The sequence below is a fragment of the Ascaphus truei genome, chromosome 8, assembly GCF_040206685.1.
Source record: "Ascaphus truei isolate aAscTru1 chromosome 8, aAscTru1.hap1, whole genome shotgun sequence".
Classification (NCBI taxonomy): domain Eukaryota; kingdom Metazoa; phylum Chordata; class Amphibia; order Anura; family Ascaphidae; genus Ascaphus; species Ascaphus truei.
The window spans coordinates 34,576,645-34,596,511 of NC_134490.1; the positions used below are offsets into that span (position 1 = coordinate 34,576,645).

General features: G+C 48.0%; 1 protein-coding gene and 1 long non-coding RNA gene across 2 annotated transcripts; one reads left to right on the plus strand and one right to left on the minus strand.

The window, feature by feature from the left end:
* The first annotated feature begins 1,527 nt into the window (after nucleotides 1-1,527).
* PIAS4 (protein inhibitor of activated STAT 4) lies at nucleotides 1,528-8,603 on the plus strand. The gene is made up of 10 exons (XM_075611332.1): nucleotides 1,528-1,988; nucleotides 3,665-3,749; nucleotides 3,963-4,004; nucleotides 4,388-4,478; nucleotides 4,596-4,724; nucleotides 4,973-5,078; nucleotides 5,500-5,573; nucleotides 5,806-5,966; nucleotides 6,076-6,206; nucleotides 6,671-8,603. The coding sequence occupies exons 1-10, from the start codon at nucleotides 1,553-1,555 to the stop codon at nucleotides 6,880-6,882; spliced, it is 1,467 nt and encodes a 488-aa protein (XP_075467447.1). The 5' UTR covers nucleotides 1,528-1,552; the 3' UTR covers nucleotides 6,883-8,603.
* LOC142501427 (uncharacterized) lies at nucleotides 5,153-19,381 on the minus strand. Its single transcript, XR_012803494.1, has 3 exons — nucleotides 19,173-19,381; nucleotides 8,882-8,974; nucleotides 5,153-5,414 (listed from the first exon to the last, which is right to left on the minus strand). It is a non-coding gene; the product is annotated as an uncharacterized LOC142501427 (long non-coding RNA).
* Nucleotides 19,382-19,867: the final 486 nt, after the last annotated feature.

The window sequence follows — 19,867 nt, forward strand, 5'->3', positions numbered from 1 at the left end:
GGCTTCATTTGGTAATGTTTGTAAACCTTTGTATGAACACGGTAACTTCATTATACTAAATCTAACATTGAATGAGTAATAGCAAATGATTGAATAAGTAATGCCTTTTGAGCTCTAATTGTACCTGTTGCATACGAAGGGGCTCCTCCATTTTCGGAAACTTTTTACCAACCCCATTTTGTAAAATTAGGGTGTTGTAAAAATACTGCCTTATTTGTGAGAACATGGGCGCCAAGGACTCAGACATAAATGGCTGAGGCTACCCTAAAATTAATCTGGGTAGTGGCAATATGGCTAACCCTTTTCTCTCTGACATGTCTGTGAGCAAGCATGTAAGTGACAGGTAAAGTGAGATGCCTTTTTAAGTTGTATGGGGGGAGAGGGGATTGATGTGTAAAGTGGGGGGGGGGGGGGACTAAACTTTTTTTCATTCTGATTTATTTTTTAATTTGCTCCAACAATTAAATCTATTTTAACAGCTGCAAATTATGTGAAAGTAATTTATTTTTGGGGTATTAACAACTGGTTGGAGACAGGACTGTAAGTTGGCCACATGACTGGATATTTGTGCAAGAAAAGTAATTTCACACCCATGCTGTGGAGTTCTGTGCGCGAGAGTCTTTAGTGCAGGCGTGCCAATAAATGGGCGCATGTTGTTGTTTTTTTTTAGCGAGCCACCCCCCTATGGCCCCCTTCTCTCACTCAATTCCTCCCTCTAAGAATTTTACCATGGGGGAGGTCAAAGGTCCCTGGGAAAGTTGGGCCCGGCTTCAGAGCAGGCCCAACTTCCGGGGCTGGTCGGGTACACCAGAGTAGAGGGATTGGTGTTGGAGGGCCTAGCAGCAGAGGAGAGCTGGGGCCTCACAATGCACAGAGGGAACTGGTGGAGCTGCTGATCGCCGAGTATTATCACGCACGCCATTCCAAAATGTGGGCCACAGGGTGGCCATCCGTGCTTTAGTCTTGTGCACATTAACCCCTCCATAGTTACATCAATCCATTATCTACTGTGTCTTTCAACCTACAGTTGAACCGATGCTCATTTAGTCGTTCGTGTGTGTGTATCCAGACCAATATATTTATATATTTTCTCTGTATAGATAATTAGGTTGAATATTTCTTGAGCCCTGAAACGAAGCATGTAGTACTTTATTTGAATGAGCTTATTTTTATTTATTTTTTATAACAAAACAGCGGAAATCTTCAGTGTGTTGTCTGTGTACAAAGACCTTTTTACAAGAGAACAGATCACACAAATTTGAGCTGAATTATTACTTGCAGCCATGACATTGAATGTGAGTTCAGAAAGCATTTTTATTTGATTTTATTAGGCATCTTGAAACAATTGAATTTATGATTTGAAACTTTTTAGGTGTCCAATAAAGGTTATATTTTAATGATAAAAGGAGGTTTTCTCTTTCAGTGCAGTTAAAGGGCCTTTTGTATCTTGTTTGGTAGACACTGCTTATCTGTGGTATGTATGTGATAGTTTGGGTGGAGGTGCTAGCACTGAAGGACTTCTCACAGCCCCTTGTTCTCTTGCCCCCAGAACATGGTGATGAGTTTCCGCGTATCAGACCTGCAGATGCTACTGGGTTACGTGGGGCGCAGTAAGAGTGGCCTGAAGCACGAGCTGGTGACCAGGGCCCTGCAGCTGGTGCAGTTTGACTGCAGCCCTGAGGTCTTCAAGAAGATCAAGGAGCTGTATGAGACCCGCTATGCCAAGAAGGGTTCTGAGGTAGCCCCTGCGGCCCCGGCACAAACTCCCCCAGCGCATCGGGTCCCAGATCCGCAATCCTACGACCACGGAGCCTCCTCTCCCAGGACTTCTCTCGCACCCTCTAATACGGACTACCCCGGCCTGTACGGGAAGCAACTCAACGGCCTGTCAAAGCTGCCCCCCAAAGTCACAGCCAAGCCGGAGGTGCGGCTGATCAAGTTGCCCTTCTATGACGTGGTGGACGAGCTTTTAAAACCAACGGAGCTTGGTGAGTGACCATGCTCTGCGGCTACTGGTGGGCAGTCTGAGCGGGCTGGGGTACCAGGCTATGCAAGGGGGCATTCTTTGGGGGTCTCTGTCCAGTATATGTAGGGGGCATTTGTTGCGAGTTTATTGTGCCCGACTGTGTGGGGGCATAGGCCAGTGGTTTCCCGTCTGCTGTGGGCCTCAAGGCCGTGGCTCTTGTAGTGGCCTGTTGATCCAAGAATTGCTGTCACTCAAATACTTCTATCTGATTTGTCAGTTGTGCAGTGGAAAAATAAATGACTAATATGCACATTTGCTTCACCCAAATAGAGGAGCAACATTACCTGCCAATGTCTATCCATTTTCATTTATTTTTTGCTCCAAAGAAGAATGAAATCTGTTGTGTGGTCATTGATCTGGAGAAGGAGACACAGGATTCTGTATGTTCTATTAGTTTAACATAGTATATTTATTATCAACTTGTAAGTCTCAGACCTGGGGCCTTTAATCTACATAAAGAAGCAACATACAGTGACTGCCTAATGTACCCTCTACCGCGGGGAAATCCTGAGCCAGCTCATAATACTGATCCCATAGTGACTTGTAGCCCAAGTTTGAATATCTGATGTATTTTTATTTTTTTACTGCAATGTAAGGTTTTATTTTTCGATGTTTTATTTAGGAAAATAAAAATTATACATAGTTCACAAATCTTCATCTTTTGTGTTTGATATATTTTAAATTTAGTAAGGTAATGGTTTTTATACTTGGGTCACAGGTCACTCGAAGATCAGTATTATTAGTAATACTGGATTTTCCTGCGGTGTCCTAGGGGTTACAGGGTATTTTAGGTTTTCACCGCAGGGGGTTTCTTTATCTTGATTGAGTGCAAAGTCTAAATATCCCATGTTATCAAAATGTATGCGAGTGCTGGTTCTTGTCTGATTTGCAAGTATCACACCAAGTTATTGTGCACCCTCAGCAGTTCTAAAGGTTTCCGACGTGCTCCTGATCTTAATGTTGTATTCCTGTACTAGTTTTAGAGTTGATCATGATTCTTCTGCGACATCTTGGGGTGACAGGAAGGTGGATGCTGTTTTGGTATTTTGCATATGGTTGCCATTTTGAATAGGGTGATGCAATGAGGCTGGTTGTAGCATCCTCTGGTCAATCCGGTAACGAGCTAGGTGGGTTTGAGCTCGAGCCTTTTCAATTGCTATGTTTACAATGTAGGTCTGCTCCCTGTGGGTTGGAACACGTTGACTGGAATAGGCGGTACATAGTTAGATGCTTGGAGACCTTTATTAGTTATTGGATATAGTGAGGGGGAAATTGGTAGTCACGGCCTCCCTGCAGTTGGAGGGACTGACTCGGCAGTAGATCCCTTCTGTGTGCGTCATTTTGGCACCTTAAGGTCGGAGGAACAAACTGGATGGGCCATAGATCCAGGGGTTTAGAGTCTGTAATTTTTCTGTTTCGGTCACCCTGCTTTGGAAGAGGCAGACACCATGGGCTATAGATCCCTCCTGTTACCCTACAGTGAGAGGAACAGTAGGTCCTTACTGTCTGACACTGTCACCGTGTGGTTGGACAATGTTTGGACCATAGGTGCTCTGGTAGGAACATTGAGGCAGTGCAGTTCCCGCCCTGGGTGTACAGTGAAAGGAGCCTTATTGTAACCTTTCCTCCCTCCCACAGTGACTCAGAACAGTGAGAAGCTGCAGGACAGCCCCTGCATGTTTGTCCTGTCTCCGAGGCAAGTGGACCTCATCAAGAATTCCAGGTAATTCAGCGCTCTCTCCCGTGCGTTCCCAACAGCCGCATAATATTCCATCCCAAACAGCCCTCTTATGTGCAGGGAAAATGGCACCCACTCTGCTTATGGCTACTTTGCTGGCAGCAAATGGGCTAAATAAATTTATATTTACTAGACTTGTTACGTACTTGTTTACACTTTGCCTGTTTGGATATTATTTCACTTTTTTTGCTTCCGCAGCGACCTGCAGCCAGGCACCAAGTCAGTTCAGGTGGTACTGAGGTAAGACCTGCGCAGAGCATCATACCATGTTTCACCTGTGCTCTGGCAGTGAACGAGTTCTTGTGATGCCTGTGGTGCTGTTTGGGGCTGCACACGTCTGGAGGAGGGGGGGTCAAGGTAGTTCTGATGGATTCAGAGGGATGGGGGGGCAGATTTTGGGGGGGTTATCTTATGCATACAAGGGCCAGGTTGTGAAGGGTTGTCCAATACTGGGGGGGTGGGGAGGGCATCCAGTGGACACCTGGGGGGATTTTAGGTGGTTGGATACAGGGGTGGTGCAAGTTTTGTTGTGTTTGACAATGGAAGGGGGACAGGTTTTGGGTGGTTATGGACATGTCTGGTTGCTGTGCAGTGAGGTTTCTCCTACACTCCATCCCCCGCAGGATCTGTTACACAGATACCAGCTGTCCGCAGGAGGATCAGTACCCGCCCAACATTGCTGTGAAGGTGAATCACAGTTACTGCTCCGTGCCGGTGAGTTTATAGCGATTCCGGAGCACATCTTACTCAGCTTACAGCGGCACCATCTTTAGTGATGAGCAGCATGTCTGCACCGAGAGTGTTAACTCTGCCCATCTCTCCCACTCTCAGGGTTACTACCCCTCTAACAAACCTGGTGTGGAGCCCAAGCGGCCATGCCGCCCCATCAACCTCACCAACCTCATGTACCTGTCGTCTGCCACCAACCGTGTCACTGTCACCTGGGGAAACTACGGCAAGGTGAGCGCCCCTGTGACCCCTTCCTCCCACGTGTGATCCTCTGTCTTCTTCTTATTCCCTCCATGTACGTGAGACCCTCGGTCCTCTTTTCCCCCTTCTCTCCCCCCCCCCCCCTCACGTGTGATCCTCTCCTCTTTTTCTCTCCCCCCTCTCCCTATCCCCTGTATATGTGACCCTCTGTTCTCACTTCTTCCCCCCCTCCCCGACGTGATCCTCGGCCGACCCTCCCCTCTCTCCTCTCCCTGCAGTGTTACTCAGTGGGACTGTACCTTGTGAATCAGAGAACCTCGTCCGAACTACTCCAGAGGTTGAAAACCATCGGGGTGAAACACCCAGAGCTCTGCAAGACCCTCGGTGAGGCATGAGCTGTGCGTTAGGAATCGCAATACTAGGTTCATTCTTTCAAAACCGCTTCAGAAAGTAGATTATAAACATAGGGGGAAAAGTTTGACATAACAGTATTTTATAGTGCTGGCAGTTTGGATATAACAGCAGAAACTTGCCTATATATTGTATTGCTTTCCCCCCCCCCCCATGATTGTCTTATGCATGAGGTAATTTATTAGTTTTATGCATGTTCCATGATGTCACATTTCAGTAGGTGCTGGGGAGGGACTAACTGATGCACATGAGTTCTGTCAAATTCTTCATTTGTCCCGTATTTTCTCCCACAATTTGGCATAGACCTCCCTAGAAAAAAAAAAATAAGTTGGTGAAATAGAGAACGAATTGTACATGCGGCTTTGTTGCTAACCAATACCTCCCGCCACTGCAGTGAAAGAGAAATTGAGGCTGGACCCCGATAGCGAGATCGCCACAACTGGAGTTCGCGTGTCCCTCATCTGCCCGGTAAGGCTGACTGTGTTGCTAGTACTAAACCAAAGCCAGTGAATAACCCGAAACTGGTTCATACAGTGACTTGCGGTACTAGAACGGTGGGTGTGGTCTCAGGCACTGGTCATTGTGGGAATTCCTTATTTTTTATACATATATATTTTTTAATCCTTTCCATCGTACCTTCCCTTCCTCCCAAAAACGTGACTGTCCCCACCCCGTGATGCTGCCCTTTCCTCTGTGGCAGCTGGTGAAGATGCGCTTGACCGTTCCCTGTAGAGCAGAGACCTGCGCGCACCTGCAGTGCTTCGATGCAGTCTTCTACCTGCAGATGAATGAGAAGAAGACTACCTGGATGTGTCCTGTGTGTGATAAACCTGCCCTGTACGACCAACTCATCATAGACGGGTGAGAAGCCGGCAATGCGTGCCAGTGGTAACCGCACTGCATTTAAAGTGGGTAGGCGCGGTTTGAAACCCTGTGAGCGGGACTCAGTCCTTCCTTTTCTCTCTCTCAGGCTTCTGTCTAAGATCCTCAGCGAGTGTAAAGATGCAGATGAGATAGAATTCCTGGTAGATGGATCCTGGTGTCCAATTAAGGCGGAGAAGGAGCGGAGCTGCAGCCCACAGTGTCCCATCGTTGTGCTTGGTCAGTGCATTTCATTGACGTCGTTGCTCATTCTCACTGTTACTATTCCTTTTACTGTCACTGTCCCCTCTGTTCCTTATTACCAAAACTTTATTTTCTCCATCCATTCAGTGGCCCTTTCCTTCTCTTTCACCTTTTGCTGTCCTATTTTCCCATTTGGCACTTTCCCTTCTCTCAATCTGTCCTGATTTGTCCACCCTACTCCTTATTAGTAACTACATTTTTTTGTCACCTGTCTTCCTACTCTTCGCTGTCCCCTCTGCTCCTTACTACTGTACCTCCACTTCTGTCCCCTCTGGCCCTTCCCCCACAGCCCTCCGGATAAAGTAGGGGACACTGTCAGATCATGGCCAGCTGCCATCACACACCCTGCATTCTGTCTTGGCACACAGGGTTGAAGAGGTCTTTATTTATCCCTCGTTGACCCCACTCTCCTGCCCTTATCACCCTCCATCTCCCACCAGGTTCTCCAGAGATGACAACGAAGCTGCCCCCTCCAAACAGCAACACTGTGCCCAATGAGAATGGGAAGCCCGGGCCAGATGTGGTGGATCTGACCCTGGACAGCTCATCGTCTTCATCGTCCTCCTCTGATGAAGACGAGGAAGAGGAGGAGGAAGAACGCCCCACGCAGAAGAGACGCTGCTACGAGAAGGGGCTGCTGTCAGCTTGCTGACCCCCCAACCTTCTAGGCCACACACAAACTGCCAGATTCAGACAACGGGGGAGAGAAAGAAGGGCTGTCCTAAACCCCTCCTCTCCCGCACCGCCCTCCCCCCCCCCACCACCCCTCCTACCAACACGTGTAGGCATCACTTCTGCAAAACCCCTCTCAATTTTGAGGGGGGAGTGGGGGGTATCGCCTAATTAACTCCATGGCTGGAGGGACCTTGTGTGCAACAGGGAAGGGGATAAATGCATCATTCCCAGTTCCCCCTCCCTCCTTTTTTTTTTTTTGGTTCTTCAACATTTTATTGCTGGGAGATGCCCCAGGAGACGAATTCAAGGGGGGAGGGTATAAGGTTACATGCATCATCTCCCCTCCCCCCACTTCACACTCTACGTGCTGCTGCTTTTGCAATGAAGACTTATTTTCTGTCACTTAGCTCCTTTTTGTGGGGGTCCAGGGGTGCAGGAGGGGGGGTGTACATAATGATAAATAATCACCGACTCGCTGGGGTCAGGAGATGTGTGTAATGAGCTGTAAATACTTAGACATAGCGATGAAGCCATTGGGGGTGGTGGGGTGTAGTTTAGGGTTGTGTTGATGCCGCCTCCCTTAAAGAAGAGTGTGGTGGAAGGAGGCTTTTCCTTGTTCATCCATTTAGTGATATGCAAAAAGCGGGATGTGTTTATAATTTAGTGGGGTGCTGAGGGGGGTAGGGGTTTTACTGCGCTTTCAATCCAACTACCTCTCTGCTATTCAGGTTTCATTTCTGTCCTATTGGGGGGGGGAGGGGGTTAATGCTGCTCTGGATATTTTTTTTTTTTCTCCCCCAACTTCTTACAAATTTCTCTCTAACCTTCACCACCCACACCGCCCTGCTCCCCTATCATAAAAAAATAAGTAATTGCAAAACTCCTCCATTAATTAGGAAGCATTTCAAGCTCAATGGACTTGCACCCCCTCCCGTTCGTTTTTTACAAGCCTCAAATAATCCCACCTGCCCTGTATTCTCCCCTCTGCCATGAGACCCTCCCCATACTCATTCCAAACTTATGGATGCACTTACATGAGGAGCAGGAGACACTTGTAAAGTCTCAACTCTTCCCCACCTCCCATCATGCACCCCCCCCCTCCCCAAATCACCATCCCAAAAATCCTTAACGACGTGTGAATATATATTATTTTTTAACACCCTTTATCTGCGCTTTGAGCAGGAGCGGGAATATAAAGAATTTCATGCACAGCGCCTGCAGCCTGGTACCGCTCACTTTCCCCTTCCAGGAAAAAGGACGCCGTTTTTATTTTATTTTTTCTATTTAATGTCTCTTCTCCTTGTCGTGAACGATTTGCAGGTAAACATGCAGCCTGCTCGGCCCAGGAGGCGACGCAGAATGACAGCAACGTCAATTTTTATTTGATTTGGGCGTGTTTTTTTTTGTTTTGTTTTTTTTATTTTTTTCTCCGTTTCTAATTTAATTGTTTTTAAACCTTCCTATCCAGATAAATCTCTAGTGTCTGAAGTCTGTAAACATTTTATTTTCTTTATATGGTTGTTTTTTTTTTTTTTTTTTTTCTTTTTGTATAAAAAGAAAATGCTTTACAAAAAACCCTTAGAAACTTTTTTTTTTTTGGCTTTTGCTCCCTTCAGTACACATCCTCCAGAGTAAAAGAAAAAAGAGAAAGGAAAAGAAAAAAGATAGTGTTTGTTACAATAAAAAGATTTGCAATTACTTGTGAGATTTGCATCTGTGTGCCCGCCACGGGATGGAGAGCTTGGCTTTGTTTACTGCTGGAGATTTTCCTTTTTTTTTTGGTAGAATCTGAGATTATAATAGGGCCATTTTGTAAAAAATTTTTACTGTAACGGTTCTTGCACTGTGTGATGGAAGGTGTAGTGTAGCATGCTATATTAAAGGTTGAGCCTGCTTGCTGCCCCATCTAGGCAGGATGGTAACATAGATGCAAATGCAACCAATATAAAAACATTGGATACTCAGAAAAATCTTACCAGTATATCTAATGAATACAACCGCGAACAATGTCCTTTTTAAATGTCCAATCACTCCATAGCTGATGAAGAGATCAAGGTTGAACTCGGCATCTGAAAAGAACATACAAAATCACACTGTTTTGGTATGTAAATGTCAATCCTTAACCTAATGGTTAAAGAATGGTGAATTCCTCAGAGTAGGAAATACTCAAAGGTGCATTTAATAAACATTCAAAAAATAATCACATGTAGAACATTCACCCTTTAATCCACTCCTTATGCCAGCAAAAATTGGAATCCTACTTCCTGGAGATAAGTAGGTCTTGCGCAATGAATAATGCTCTTTCATTATCCGTTAATTAGCTATGGAGTGATTGGACATTTAAAAAGGACATTGTTCCCGGTTGTATTCCTTAGATATACTGTTAAGATTTTTCTGAGTATCCAATGATTTTTTTTATATTGGTTGCATTAGCAACATTTGCATCCATTTTGCAAGCACTTTATTATTCACACGAGGTGCTGCACACTATCTTTTCCTTCATTAGTCACATCCATGGTGGTCAGATTCACTGATAGGCAGCCACATGAGCGCACTATAACGTTTAAATGTTTATTAGTGCATACATTTTTTTCTAGGACGGTAACATCAGGTTAACTGGCCATTGCAGGGCTGGAAAATGGCTTCCAGCCCTGCTAATGCCTAACATTGGTTAGAGATCTGTTTTTTTCCTGTAACAAATAACTGAATTATGGGATTTTTGTGTTTCTAACAGTATGTGTGCTTAGGTTACTAACTGGTCAAGTGGCTGCTACAGTGAGAGGGCTAGCCTTTGTGTGGGGCCAGGTGCAGTATCTATGGATAATGGTGAGGTGAGTAAAGGCGAGCCCTCCTACTTGGAAGGTACATACTCAAAGCTGAGCATTGTTCTCTCCCTGGCAGCAAAGAGTCTACCCCTGTGGGAGTTATACACCTGGGTCCTGGACTCATCAGCCTGATTCCCATTGGTCCCAATTTACCACGTAATGGGGTCCTTTGGCACTGGTGCCACTATAGCCCTTCTTGGTCTGTTCCGAGCAAGCCCCAGCTCCTGATTGGCTCAGCGGAGTAAAGGTCTCTCTTGGTTTTCAATGTTCTCAGGTGGTGGTTGAAAAACTATAGGTGATGCCAATCAAGGCTTCAGGGTTGGTCTTGGTGACTAGCGGCCAACCGGAAAAGTGCACAGAGATGTGGTGATCCCTGGTACTGGTATACTCTGGGACGGAAGGAATGATTAGGTATCCAGGGTGAACTCACTTCAGCAGCGCCCTACAACTAGTGAGCTAGTAGTCCCCTGTAACACACTGTTTTGGTGATATATTGCTGTTTGTGGTGGTTCTTGTTGACTGGCCAGAATAAACCTCAATTTATTTAACACTCGTTCTGCCTGGTGGTTGCGATTCCTATAAAAATGTGATCTACCGTGACAAACTTTTTTTTTTTCCTTCCCTGGTGGGATTGCCTGGCTTGGGGGAAATATTACCAGGTATTTCAGCACTGAGACAGTCTATTTTAAGACAGCAGAATCGAGAGTTACAGGAGTGCCAATCGTGAGCGATAACGTTTCCACTCCTCAGTCAACAGTGAATTGACGAAAGATGGCTAGCTGATACTGTGGCTGGATCAAGGAGTTATCCAAGGGAGTAGGGGCTATCCAAAATGTAGCTCCATTGCTAGTATGAGGCGAAGGTGCCCATTGAGTCTAGGGCAAGGTGCAACTGGCTCTTCACCTCCCACCTTGCCCCCTTGAACTGCTGCCAGGTCATTTAGCTTGGCGTCCAGTTTGCTCTGCAGAGGCCAGCCCAATCCCTCAAAAATGATTGATTGCTCTGGGGCCCAACGCAACACCAGAGGGGAGAATGGCTGTTATGTACTCTACGGGAGTGCTCTTTGAGAAGTCGTGAATCTGAAGGCAGCCAGTCCCCGTGGCTGATGTAACAGTTTCTCCAAAGGTTGACAAAGCAAAAGAGGACATGAACAAGCTACCTAAGGAGTTTGTGAAGATCTGTCACCACAAACTTTCTGTGGCCGATTTGGGTCAAGTTTTTTTTATTTCTCCCCCAGTTGAGCGGGAAGGCGGCAGAGGTATACCGGGAGATTGATATGGAGGATTCCGGTGACAGGTGGTATGCCATTATGCCCAAATCATACCGGCTGCAGATCCTGTCCCTGCGTCGTGGGTGTGGACATCCATATTGAGTTTGTGTCCCCCTTGTGTCCACCTGAAGCGATGGGTAGTCGGCAGCGAAGTTGTAAAAGTGAGAGAACTGCAGGATCTCTTCATTAAAGAGCAGTTTCTTCTCTGATGCCATCTGGGAATGGGTTCTGAACCGCAAGCCTGCAATCTCCCCGTGTGCAACAGATTAATAATTTAATCGTGTCCTTTCCTCCCCTCCGCTGTGAGGTAGCCATCCGTTGGAGCAATCCCAACCTGAGCAGAAGTCTAGACTGAACCCCAGTGCGTCAAGATTTCTCCAGCTGACTGTTCCAGCATGAGCGTAAGTGTGTTCTGTGAGGCCGGCCAGGGCATATATGTTGGTAGATTACCCCAATGCAGCACAATCTGCTTACTCCGCTCCAGGGGCCATGTCCCATGAATCCACAACCGATCGCCTACATGGGAATGGTGCTGACAAAGCAGCACCAGTCGATCCACAGCATCCATGACGTATGTTCACTACGATCTGGTTGTTCCAGAAGACATTCTGCCCGGCCAGCATGTTGATGTATGAATGGCAAATGGAGCCCCGCGCACCATCCCTTTTGGCCCATGTGGTCCTCGCTTTGGAGCCTGATGTGACTGACGCCCTTCCCCCAAATCCTGGACTGTGTGACAAGGGTGCAGAGCCACACTTTCCAGGCAGTTCAGCAGCTTGGAGGGCATGAGGCAATGTGCTGTCGAGCCATCCTCTGAGCCAGGAGCAGATCGGCTCCTTTGGTAGCATGGGCTCCTGCATAGGGATAGGCCGTGGATAGAAACCTGCTAATTGTTCCCACATCATACTGGGCCCAGCTTCTGCGCTTTGCCCATGAGATCCCTCTAGCTTGGCATCCGGGTGACCCAAAAATTGTATTGGTCAGGAGTGGCACAAGTGGTAGCAACCTTCTGCACCTGCGACACTTGCCTGTATTTAGACACGGTGATTGGGTAAAGGCATCCTTGAGACTGCTACCGGTGATCGCAAGACCTTCCAGTGTGTAGTGGTCTATGTAGTCGAACCCCTGATCTTGAGTCTCTGGGAAGAGGTACATCCTCCCTGTGGTGGACATTACAACAAGGTTTCCCAAGCTTTTCCGGCACCCTAACATCGCCAGACAAACTGCGAGCAGTTCAATGGCACTTTGAAGCAAATGCTGTGGGCGTTTGTGGAAGCTGAAGGAGGTAACTGGAATTTCGTCTACCGCACTGTCTCTTTGCCTGTAGAGAGGTGACGCAGTAGTAGACCAGTTTCTCTCCCTTCAAGCTTTTTTACGAACATCTGGATGTGCGTGGACCAATTGACCTGTTCCACGGAGGCTGGAAGGAGACCTACATGACCAAAACCTTGGTGGTTCGGTACGTGGTAGATCTCAAAGTGAGGTTAGAGAATCTCATGGGGTTAGTACACTAACCTCAGGGCGGCGCAAACCAGGCAAAAGTCCTGGTATAACAGGAATACCTGTATCTTAGAACTCATCCTGGGGCAGCAGGTTCTTATTCTGAAGCCCACTTGCTAGAACAAATTGCGGGCATGTACAAGATCGGGTAAGATTGAGACAAACCTATGAGGTAGGTCTGAACGAGGAACAGATTAAGCAGTGGACCAACCATATTAATGTTAACCTATTATGCAAGTGAGCTGATGGCAGTTGCTGTATGCAGCCTGCCACTAGATAAGACAAGAAGGCTCTGCCCGACCTCCTTTGGGAAACCCATCAAGGAGGAGCTGTGTATCAGGTGGGGATTGGGACCCAGCTCACTGCTCGTCAATGGGCACAGGTGAGATGTTAGGGGCCTGTTTGTGAACAAGTTTGGCTGGAACCACCAAGCTAACCATCCTGTCAACACTGGCAATCAGTGGCCCCTCTGCAAGTTTGCCTCATTTCAGTGGAGACCCAGTAGGCAAAGCATAGAGTGGAAGATTGAGATGCTGGCCTTGGAGGTAATCTTCCATTCCCTGTGCATCGCTCAGCTCAAAACACAAACTTTTACTGACACGTTTCCAATGCTCTACATTGAGCTCGTCGATGAGCTTGCAGGAGCATGTTATTTGTCCACCATGGATCTTAGCTGGGGCTCCTGACAGATCCAGTTGATCCCCCAGGCTAGAGATAGGTCAGCGATGATCCCCCTTGTATTGCTTATACAAATTTAACATAACGCAATTCAGGAGGAAGAATGCTTGTCCTGGGACAGGATTGTTTATTTTCTGTGTACCTTTGCAGCTCTCAGACCACCAGCTCTCCCTAGTTAAATTACATGCTTTTCCCTGCTCTGAAACAGCCAGTGCCTGTGTATATTGCAACATTATTGTTACAAATAATCCCCTTTACACAGCCATTAGTGAGTTGCCCTGGCAACCTCCCAGTGCTCACAGTTGAGATTGGTTTAGCCCTCTCCCCCTGCCCTTTTCTGGTATTGTTATGCCCCTTAGCTTGTTACTGTCTGCAAAGGAAAGTGTGCTCTCTTTCTCTCCAACATCAGCCAAAGTGAGTAGACACTTCTTCCACTGCTCCCTCAGAAAGGAAATCCTTTTTACCTTCCCCTCAGAGAAGCACTTTTCCCCATAGCAAGACACCTTCCTCTCAGCAAATTTCTCTTGTCAAGAGAATAACTTTATATCACTATCCACATACAATAACTTTTATATTTCTGTTAACTCCCCTCTAAAGTTGAGAAAATAGAAGGACTTTGTGTGCTTTAAAAAGGGGACGAGTTAAGCTACATGGACTTGCTCACATGCTACAAGTGAGCCTGGGTCCAGAAAAGTTAAAAGGATACCTTGTGCTTGGGGATCCGCACAGAAAAGCTTCAGTTTCTACAACCATACCGCTGGGAAGCAAGCTGCATATTACAGCCTTTCTGGAAGATCAGGCACTGCACTGCAACTTCAAACAGCTACACAAAGCTGACCGCTTTAAACAGCTACAGTATACAGAACAGCAACTTTTAAACCGCTCTACACAGTTACACAGAAGCTGCAGCACTGCCACACAGATCAGTGCATTATACACAGCATTATCACTCTCCTATCCTGCCTGAGTCCACACACTGCACAGCTACACAGTGAGGTACACCTACCCCTGTACTGTGTCCCCACGGCTAGAGCTACCAAGGGCCACGCCACCGGACATCCGCCAGGACAGGGGTCAGAGCTATGACACCTGTAATTATAGCTATTGCTATGCTGACCACTGCAGGACACCGACCGGTACCATCAGAGACAATCGTCCATCGCTGAAGACTGCACGCCACATGCACTGGCTAAAGGCCTACATACACCTGCAGCATGGCAGAACTCAGACCCTCACCAGACTCCACGCAGGAGAGTGACAACTCAGGTGCTGAGACCGCTACACAACGGCAACAGACGCAAGAAGGCGCCAGGCCTATGCGGACAGTTACTCTTACACGAAAGGCCCACGAGAAATATGAAGCAGGCATTGATGCGCACTGCGCCAAGCTAGAAAAAGCCTGGGAAAATATTGAACTTAAAATGTGTAATACCACAAATACTAGCGATCAAGAAACAGATTAAGCAAGCTATAGTGCAACTGAGATCATGCTATAGGCGTTGTCAGATGCTATCACGGGCCTATCTCTCCTACCTGGCAAAAACAAATACTGAAGATAGCCTGCGAGAGAGTGACATGCAAAGGGCCGCCACGACCTGGAACGTGACGGCGTAGTGCAGACCACTATCGCGGAAGCAGAAGATCAGAGAAAATACCTTTTTCTAGAGACCGCATCACAGCGCTCCAGCGCATCCAGGCATTCGTTAAGGTCAGCAAAATCAGCGCGATCTAACGCGGCTAGCGCAAGTCCTACCAAGGCGCGAGCAATCGCAGAGGCTGCTCGCGCAAGGGCTGAATATGCTCAAACGGGCAGCCATGAGGATAGAGTGCGCATAGAAGAGCAGAGACGCGATCGCCACCACAACCGCAGCCACCACGCGTAGGAAGGCCGAGTTGGATGCGGGCTTAGAAGTCTTAATTAAGGAAGCAGACGCCGCCGAAGTCTTAGAAGCAGCCACACGACAGGATGGCGGGGAGCGATCGTACAGCCGGATAGCCTCAGGATCCAGTCCGACGCACCAAAGTCTGTGAGGAGCCTCCTCAGTGTAAACACCAGCACACCATCTCAACACCATGAGGATGACATCACAGATGCCGAAGACTTGCAAAGTCCACGTGGAGAAGATGCTGTTCCTTCAAAGGCACACGCTACCTGTGACAGCCACAACAGTGATACGCCAGCAGGCATATGGATGCACTACTACAGGCTCGCAATACAGGTACGCCTACACGGAGAAACACAGCTCCTCACACTGATCAGCAGTCATCGCACATCCACATCAAGGAGGAGATGACCGCAAGGCCCCTCCTGGCAACCACCATACCAGGGCGCGACCGACCACACACCCCGCAAGATCAACACACCGATGCATCAGGCCTAACAGACATGGGCAAGTACATGATAAGGCGTGATATGGCGCAAACATGACTCACCAACTTCGACGACCGTCCTGAGAATTACAGAATATGGAAGTTCACATTCAAGGACGCAATCAAGAGCCTGGGCTTCTCTGTGAGGTAAGCACTCAGCCTGCTAACCAAATGGTTGGGAAAAGAATCCGCAGAGCATGCGAAGAAGAGGCTCAGGGCAGCAAACGTAAACCGCCCCCAAGTAGGTCTTGACTTAGTATGGGAAAGGCTAGAGGAGTGCTATGGTAGCCCCGAGGCAGTCGAAGATGCACTCTTCAAGAGAGTCGACAACTTCCCCAGAATTACGGCCAATGACTATTCGAAGTTACAGGCGCTCAGAGATCTGCTGCAGGAATTGATGTCTTCAAGAGCAGACCAATCTCTATCAGGTCTTAACGTCTTAGACTCCGCTCATGGGGTGAAACCCATCTTGGAGAAGCTACCTTACATCCTTCAAGAAAGACGGACTTTGCAAGGTTCAAAATACAAAAGGGAGAAGCAAGTCGCCTTCCCGCCTTTCGCATTCTTCTAGAGCTTTATTCGCGAAGCAGCAAGAACAAAAAATGATTCTAGGTACACTAACTGCACCCAGTGCAAGCAACCTAAAGAATGAAGGACCGTTGACAAGATAGCCTATCTCGGTCCACAGGACAGACGTTTCTTCTGAAACATCTACACGTCCCAATCATTCTACTGCTCCAAGCAGGGAGACAGAGGACCCAAACAGGGAATGCCCCATATAACAAGAAGCCACACCCACTTAATAGGTGTTTTGGATTTAGGATGAAGCGCATAGAGGAACGCAAGAACTTGGAGCATTTGGAGTTTGCTTCAGGTGCTGCGCTTCCATAACCCATCTATCCAAAGACTGTAAAGAAGACATCAAATGTGCAGTGTGCAACATTTACCAGCACGTAACATCTCTACATCCAGAGGCGCTGACACTTCAGCTAAACAACCCTTCCTCCATGGCAAAGCATGGCGGGGAGGAAGGGGAAAAGTTAACATCTGTCACATCCCAGTGCACTGAGGTTTGCAGAGAAGGACATGACCAAAGGTCCTGCTCCAAAATATGCCTTGTCGCAGTATACCCCCAGGGACAACCTGAGAGGGCTATTAGGATGTACGCAATGTAATAGCTTAGGCTATTAGGATGTACGCAATGTACAGCTTAGCTTGTTCAACACACAAGACAATGCCTCACCCTACACACTCAGAACCTGCACAGGACTGACGGACAACAGGGAGGAGAGCAAATGGCTATACCATACATTCTGTGGATGGCAGAGTAAAAATACCTCTCCCTAAACTCAGAGTGCAATCACATGGAGACAAACAGGAGTGAGATTCCCACACCGGACGTGGCACGTCATTGCCCACACCCTATGGGAATAGCTGACCGCATCCCACCGATAGAGCAAGATGTCAAGATTTTGCTACTACTCGGCAGGGACATCCTGAGGGTGCACAAAATCCGCGAACAGCCCAACGGACCCCACAATGCCCCATTTTTGCAAAGTCTTGACCTAGGATGGGTGAAATTGGGCAATGTATGCATTGGCAAAGGGCACAACCCAAATTTACGTTGATGCCCGCAGAACAAATATATAACGGAACGTGGACACACATCCCTCTCTAAACCATGTCTTGGCCATATCCAAGTAACGGGAAGGCCTAGCAAGGAAGAGAAACAAGGTCATACCCCTGAGAACTACAAAAACATCGTCACATCAGGGGAATGTGACGATGGCCTAGGATGCTCAGTAGTGCAGACGACAAAAGATGATGAGTCCACTTCACTAAGGGAAGAAACCAACCTGAAGGTGATCGACAAAGAGATCGTCCAAAATAAGAAAAACAATCGGATAATCCTCCTGCGAGCAATGGCATATCTCAGACGCACAGCCATTTCTCTCCGCCAAATGCTTGGTGGCAAAGCAGCCAGCTGTCACGGCTGGCACCTACGCAAAGGTTGCATACCGTCGACAAAATTACAGAGGCAAAAAAAGACTGTTCTCTGACACGTTAAAAAAGAAACAGTTGCAGAGACTTTGACAGAGACATTGTGGAGGACTCGGCCATCGTGGACTGGTGCGTCTACTTGGCATCCCTTGCCAGTGGCCCCGGACAGCACCCCATTATGTGAACATGGACTTGATACATTGTTATTGTATTTTATATGTTCCACATATATGTTAGATATAGTGGTATCTACTGATACCAGACAGGGAGTGTCCTGGGAGAGGATTGTTATTTTCTGTGTACCTTTGCAGCTCTCAGACTACCAGCTCTCCCTAGTTAAGTTTCATGCTTTTCCCTGCTCTGAAACAGCCAGTGTATATTGCAACATTATTGTTACAAATAATCCCCTTTACACAGCCACTAGTCAGTTGCCCTGGCAACCTCCCAATGCTCACAGTTGAGATTGGTTTAGCCCTCTCCCCTGCCCTTTTCTTGTATTATGCCCCTTAGCTTGTTCCTGTCTGCAAAGGAAAGTGTGCTCTCTCTTTTCAACCGCAGCCAAAGTGAGTAGACACATCTTCCACTGCTCCCTTAGAAAGGAAATCCTTCTTAGGCCTCGGCCATGTTCCCTGCTTGCTGCCGGAAGCGCGCTCCCGCTCAGCACTGAGCCCCTACAGCCGCAATTAGAGCGGCTTTAGTAGGGGCTCACCTATGCTTCCGCAAGCGCGCGGAAGCGTAAGTCTTAGGGAATTTAAAATTCCCCCGCTTGCCGGCGAGACAGGCCGGTCACGTGAGCGGTTCGCCCAATGAGGGCGAACCAGCTCCGTGACGTCACTGGCCCGCCCCGGCCAGTGACGTGCCCGCCCCCCTGACAGCGCGTGCGGTAAGCAACCGCAAGGCCAGGGAAAGCACCCGCTTTCCCTGACCCTCAGCGCGCCGCAGGGAGCCTGGCCGAGGCCTTAGGCCTCGTCCGGGCTCTTCGCTTGCGTGCTGAGGCGCAGGGACAGCGGGTGCTTTCCCTGGCCTTGTGGTTGCTTGCCCTGCGCTCCGTCAGGGGGCGGGTCAGTGGCGTCACGGAGCTGGTTCGCCCTCATTGGGCGAACCGCTCACGTGACCGGCCTGTCGCGCTGGCAAGCGGGGGAATTTTAAAATCTGCTAAGACCTACGCTTCCGCGCACTTGCGGAAGCATAGGCGAGCCCCTACTAAAGCCGCTCTAATTGCGGCTGTAGGGGCTTAGTGCTGAGCGGGAGCGCGCGTCAGCACGCTTCAGCAAGCAGTTAACATAGCCGAGGCCTTAGGCCTCGGGCATGGTCGGCGCTGAGGCGCGCTGCTGCTCGGCAGTGAGCCCCTGCAGCCGCCATGAGAGCGGATTTAGCAGGGGCTCGCGTACGCTTGCGGAAGCGTAGGTCTTACACAATTTTTAGTTTCTGCGCTCGCCGGAGCGCAGGGCCGGTCACGTGAGCGGTTCGCCCAATGAGGGCGAACCAGCTCCGTGACGTCACAGCCTCCCTTTCCCCCCCCCGACACGCCCCCGGATGGCGCGCGGTCTAAGGCCAGGGAAAGCACCCGCTTTTCCTCAGCGCGCCTCTGCCCGGCTGGATTCACCCTGGACCCAGCCTTACCTACACATCAGAGAAGCACTTCCACATAGCAGGACACTGTCCTCTCATAAGGTTACTCTCCTGACAAGAGAAATTTGCCATCACTATCCACAAAGAAGAACTTTCATATTTCTTTTATCTCCTCTCAAAGTTGAAGAAAAAAGAAGGACTTTGTGTGCTTTAAAAATGGGACGAGTTAAGCTACATGGACTTACTCACATGCTACAAGTGAGCCTGGGTCCAGAATAATGCCCCATCTACCTTCCAACACCTGGTCAACAGGTTGCTGTTCTGGTGAATTATTAACCTGTTTGTGCTTTGTCGTGTTCCCTGTTTGGCTCCGGTCATAATAAACCTACCGTTTATTGAACTCTCATTCTGCCTGGTGTTTGCAATCCCTGTAAAAGTCTGGTCTGCCGTGCCACACTGATCCTAAGGCCTTTTTATAATATTTTTTTTAGGGAACCTTCTTCCCTGCACTCAATATTATTATTTTTTGGTTACTGTACTTTTTTAAATATAAGTCCAGTACATCAGATTTATTTTACACCCATCTGCATATAAGGGGACAGTGTAAACATGTTGGTTACTTATATAACAAAAATACATTGAAGAAAAAACATCAGGTATTGGGCCTGCACTCTGAGAATAAATACATCACTTAAATAAACCTCCACCAATTAGGAGAATTGTACTGTAAAACTATCAATTTATTA

Bases quoted from the DNA above. Each gene is read 5' to 3' on its own strand.
- PIAS4 (XM_075611332.1), top strand. From the start codon at position 1,553: ATGGTGATGAGTTTCCGCGTATCAGACCTGCAGATGCTACTGGGTTAC. The intron at 4,479-4,595 runs GTGAGTTTATAG...TCCCACTCTCAG, and splicing joins ACAGTTACTGCTCCGTGCCG to GGTTACTACCCCTCTAACAA. The intron at 5,574-5,805 runs GTAAGGCTGACT...CCTCTGTGGCAG, and splicing joins GCGTGTCCCTCATCTGCCCG to CTGGTGAAGATGCGCTTGAC.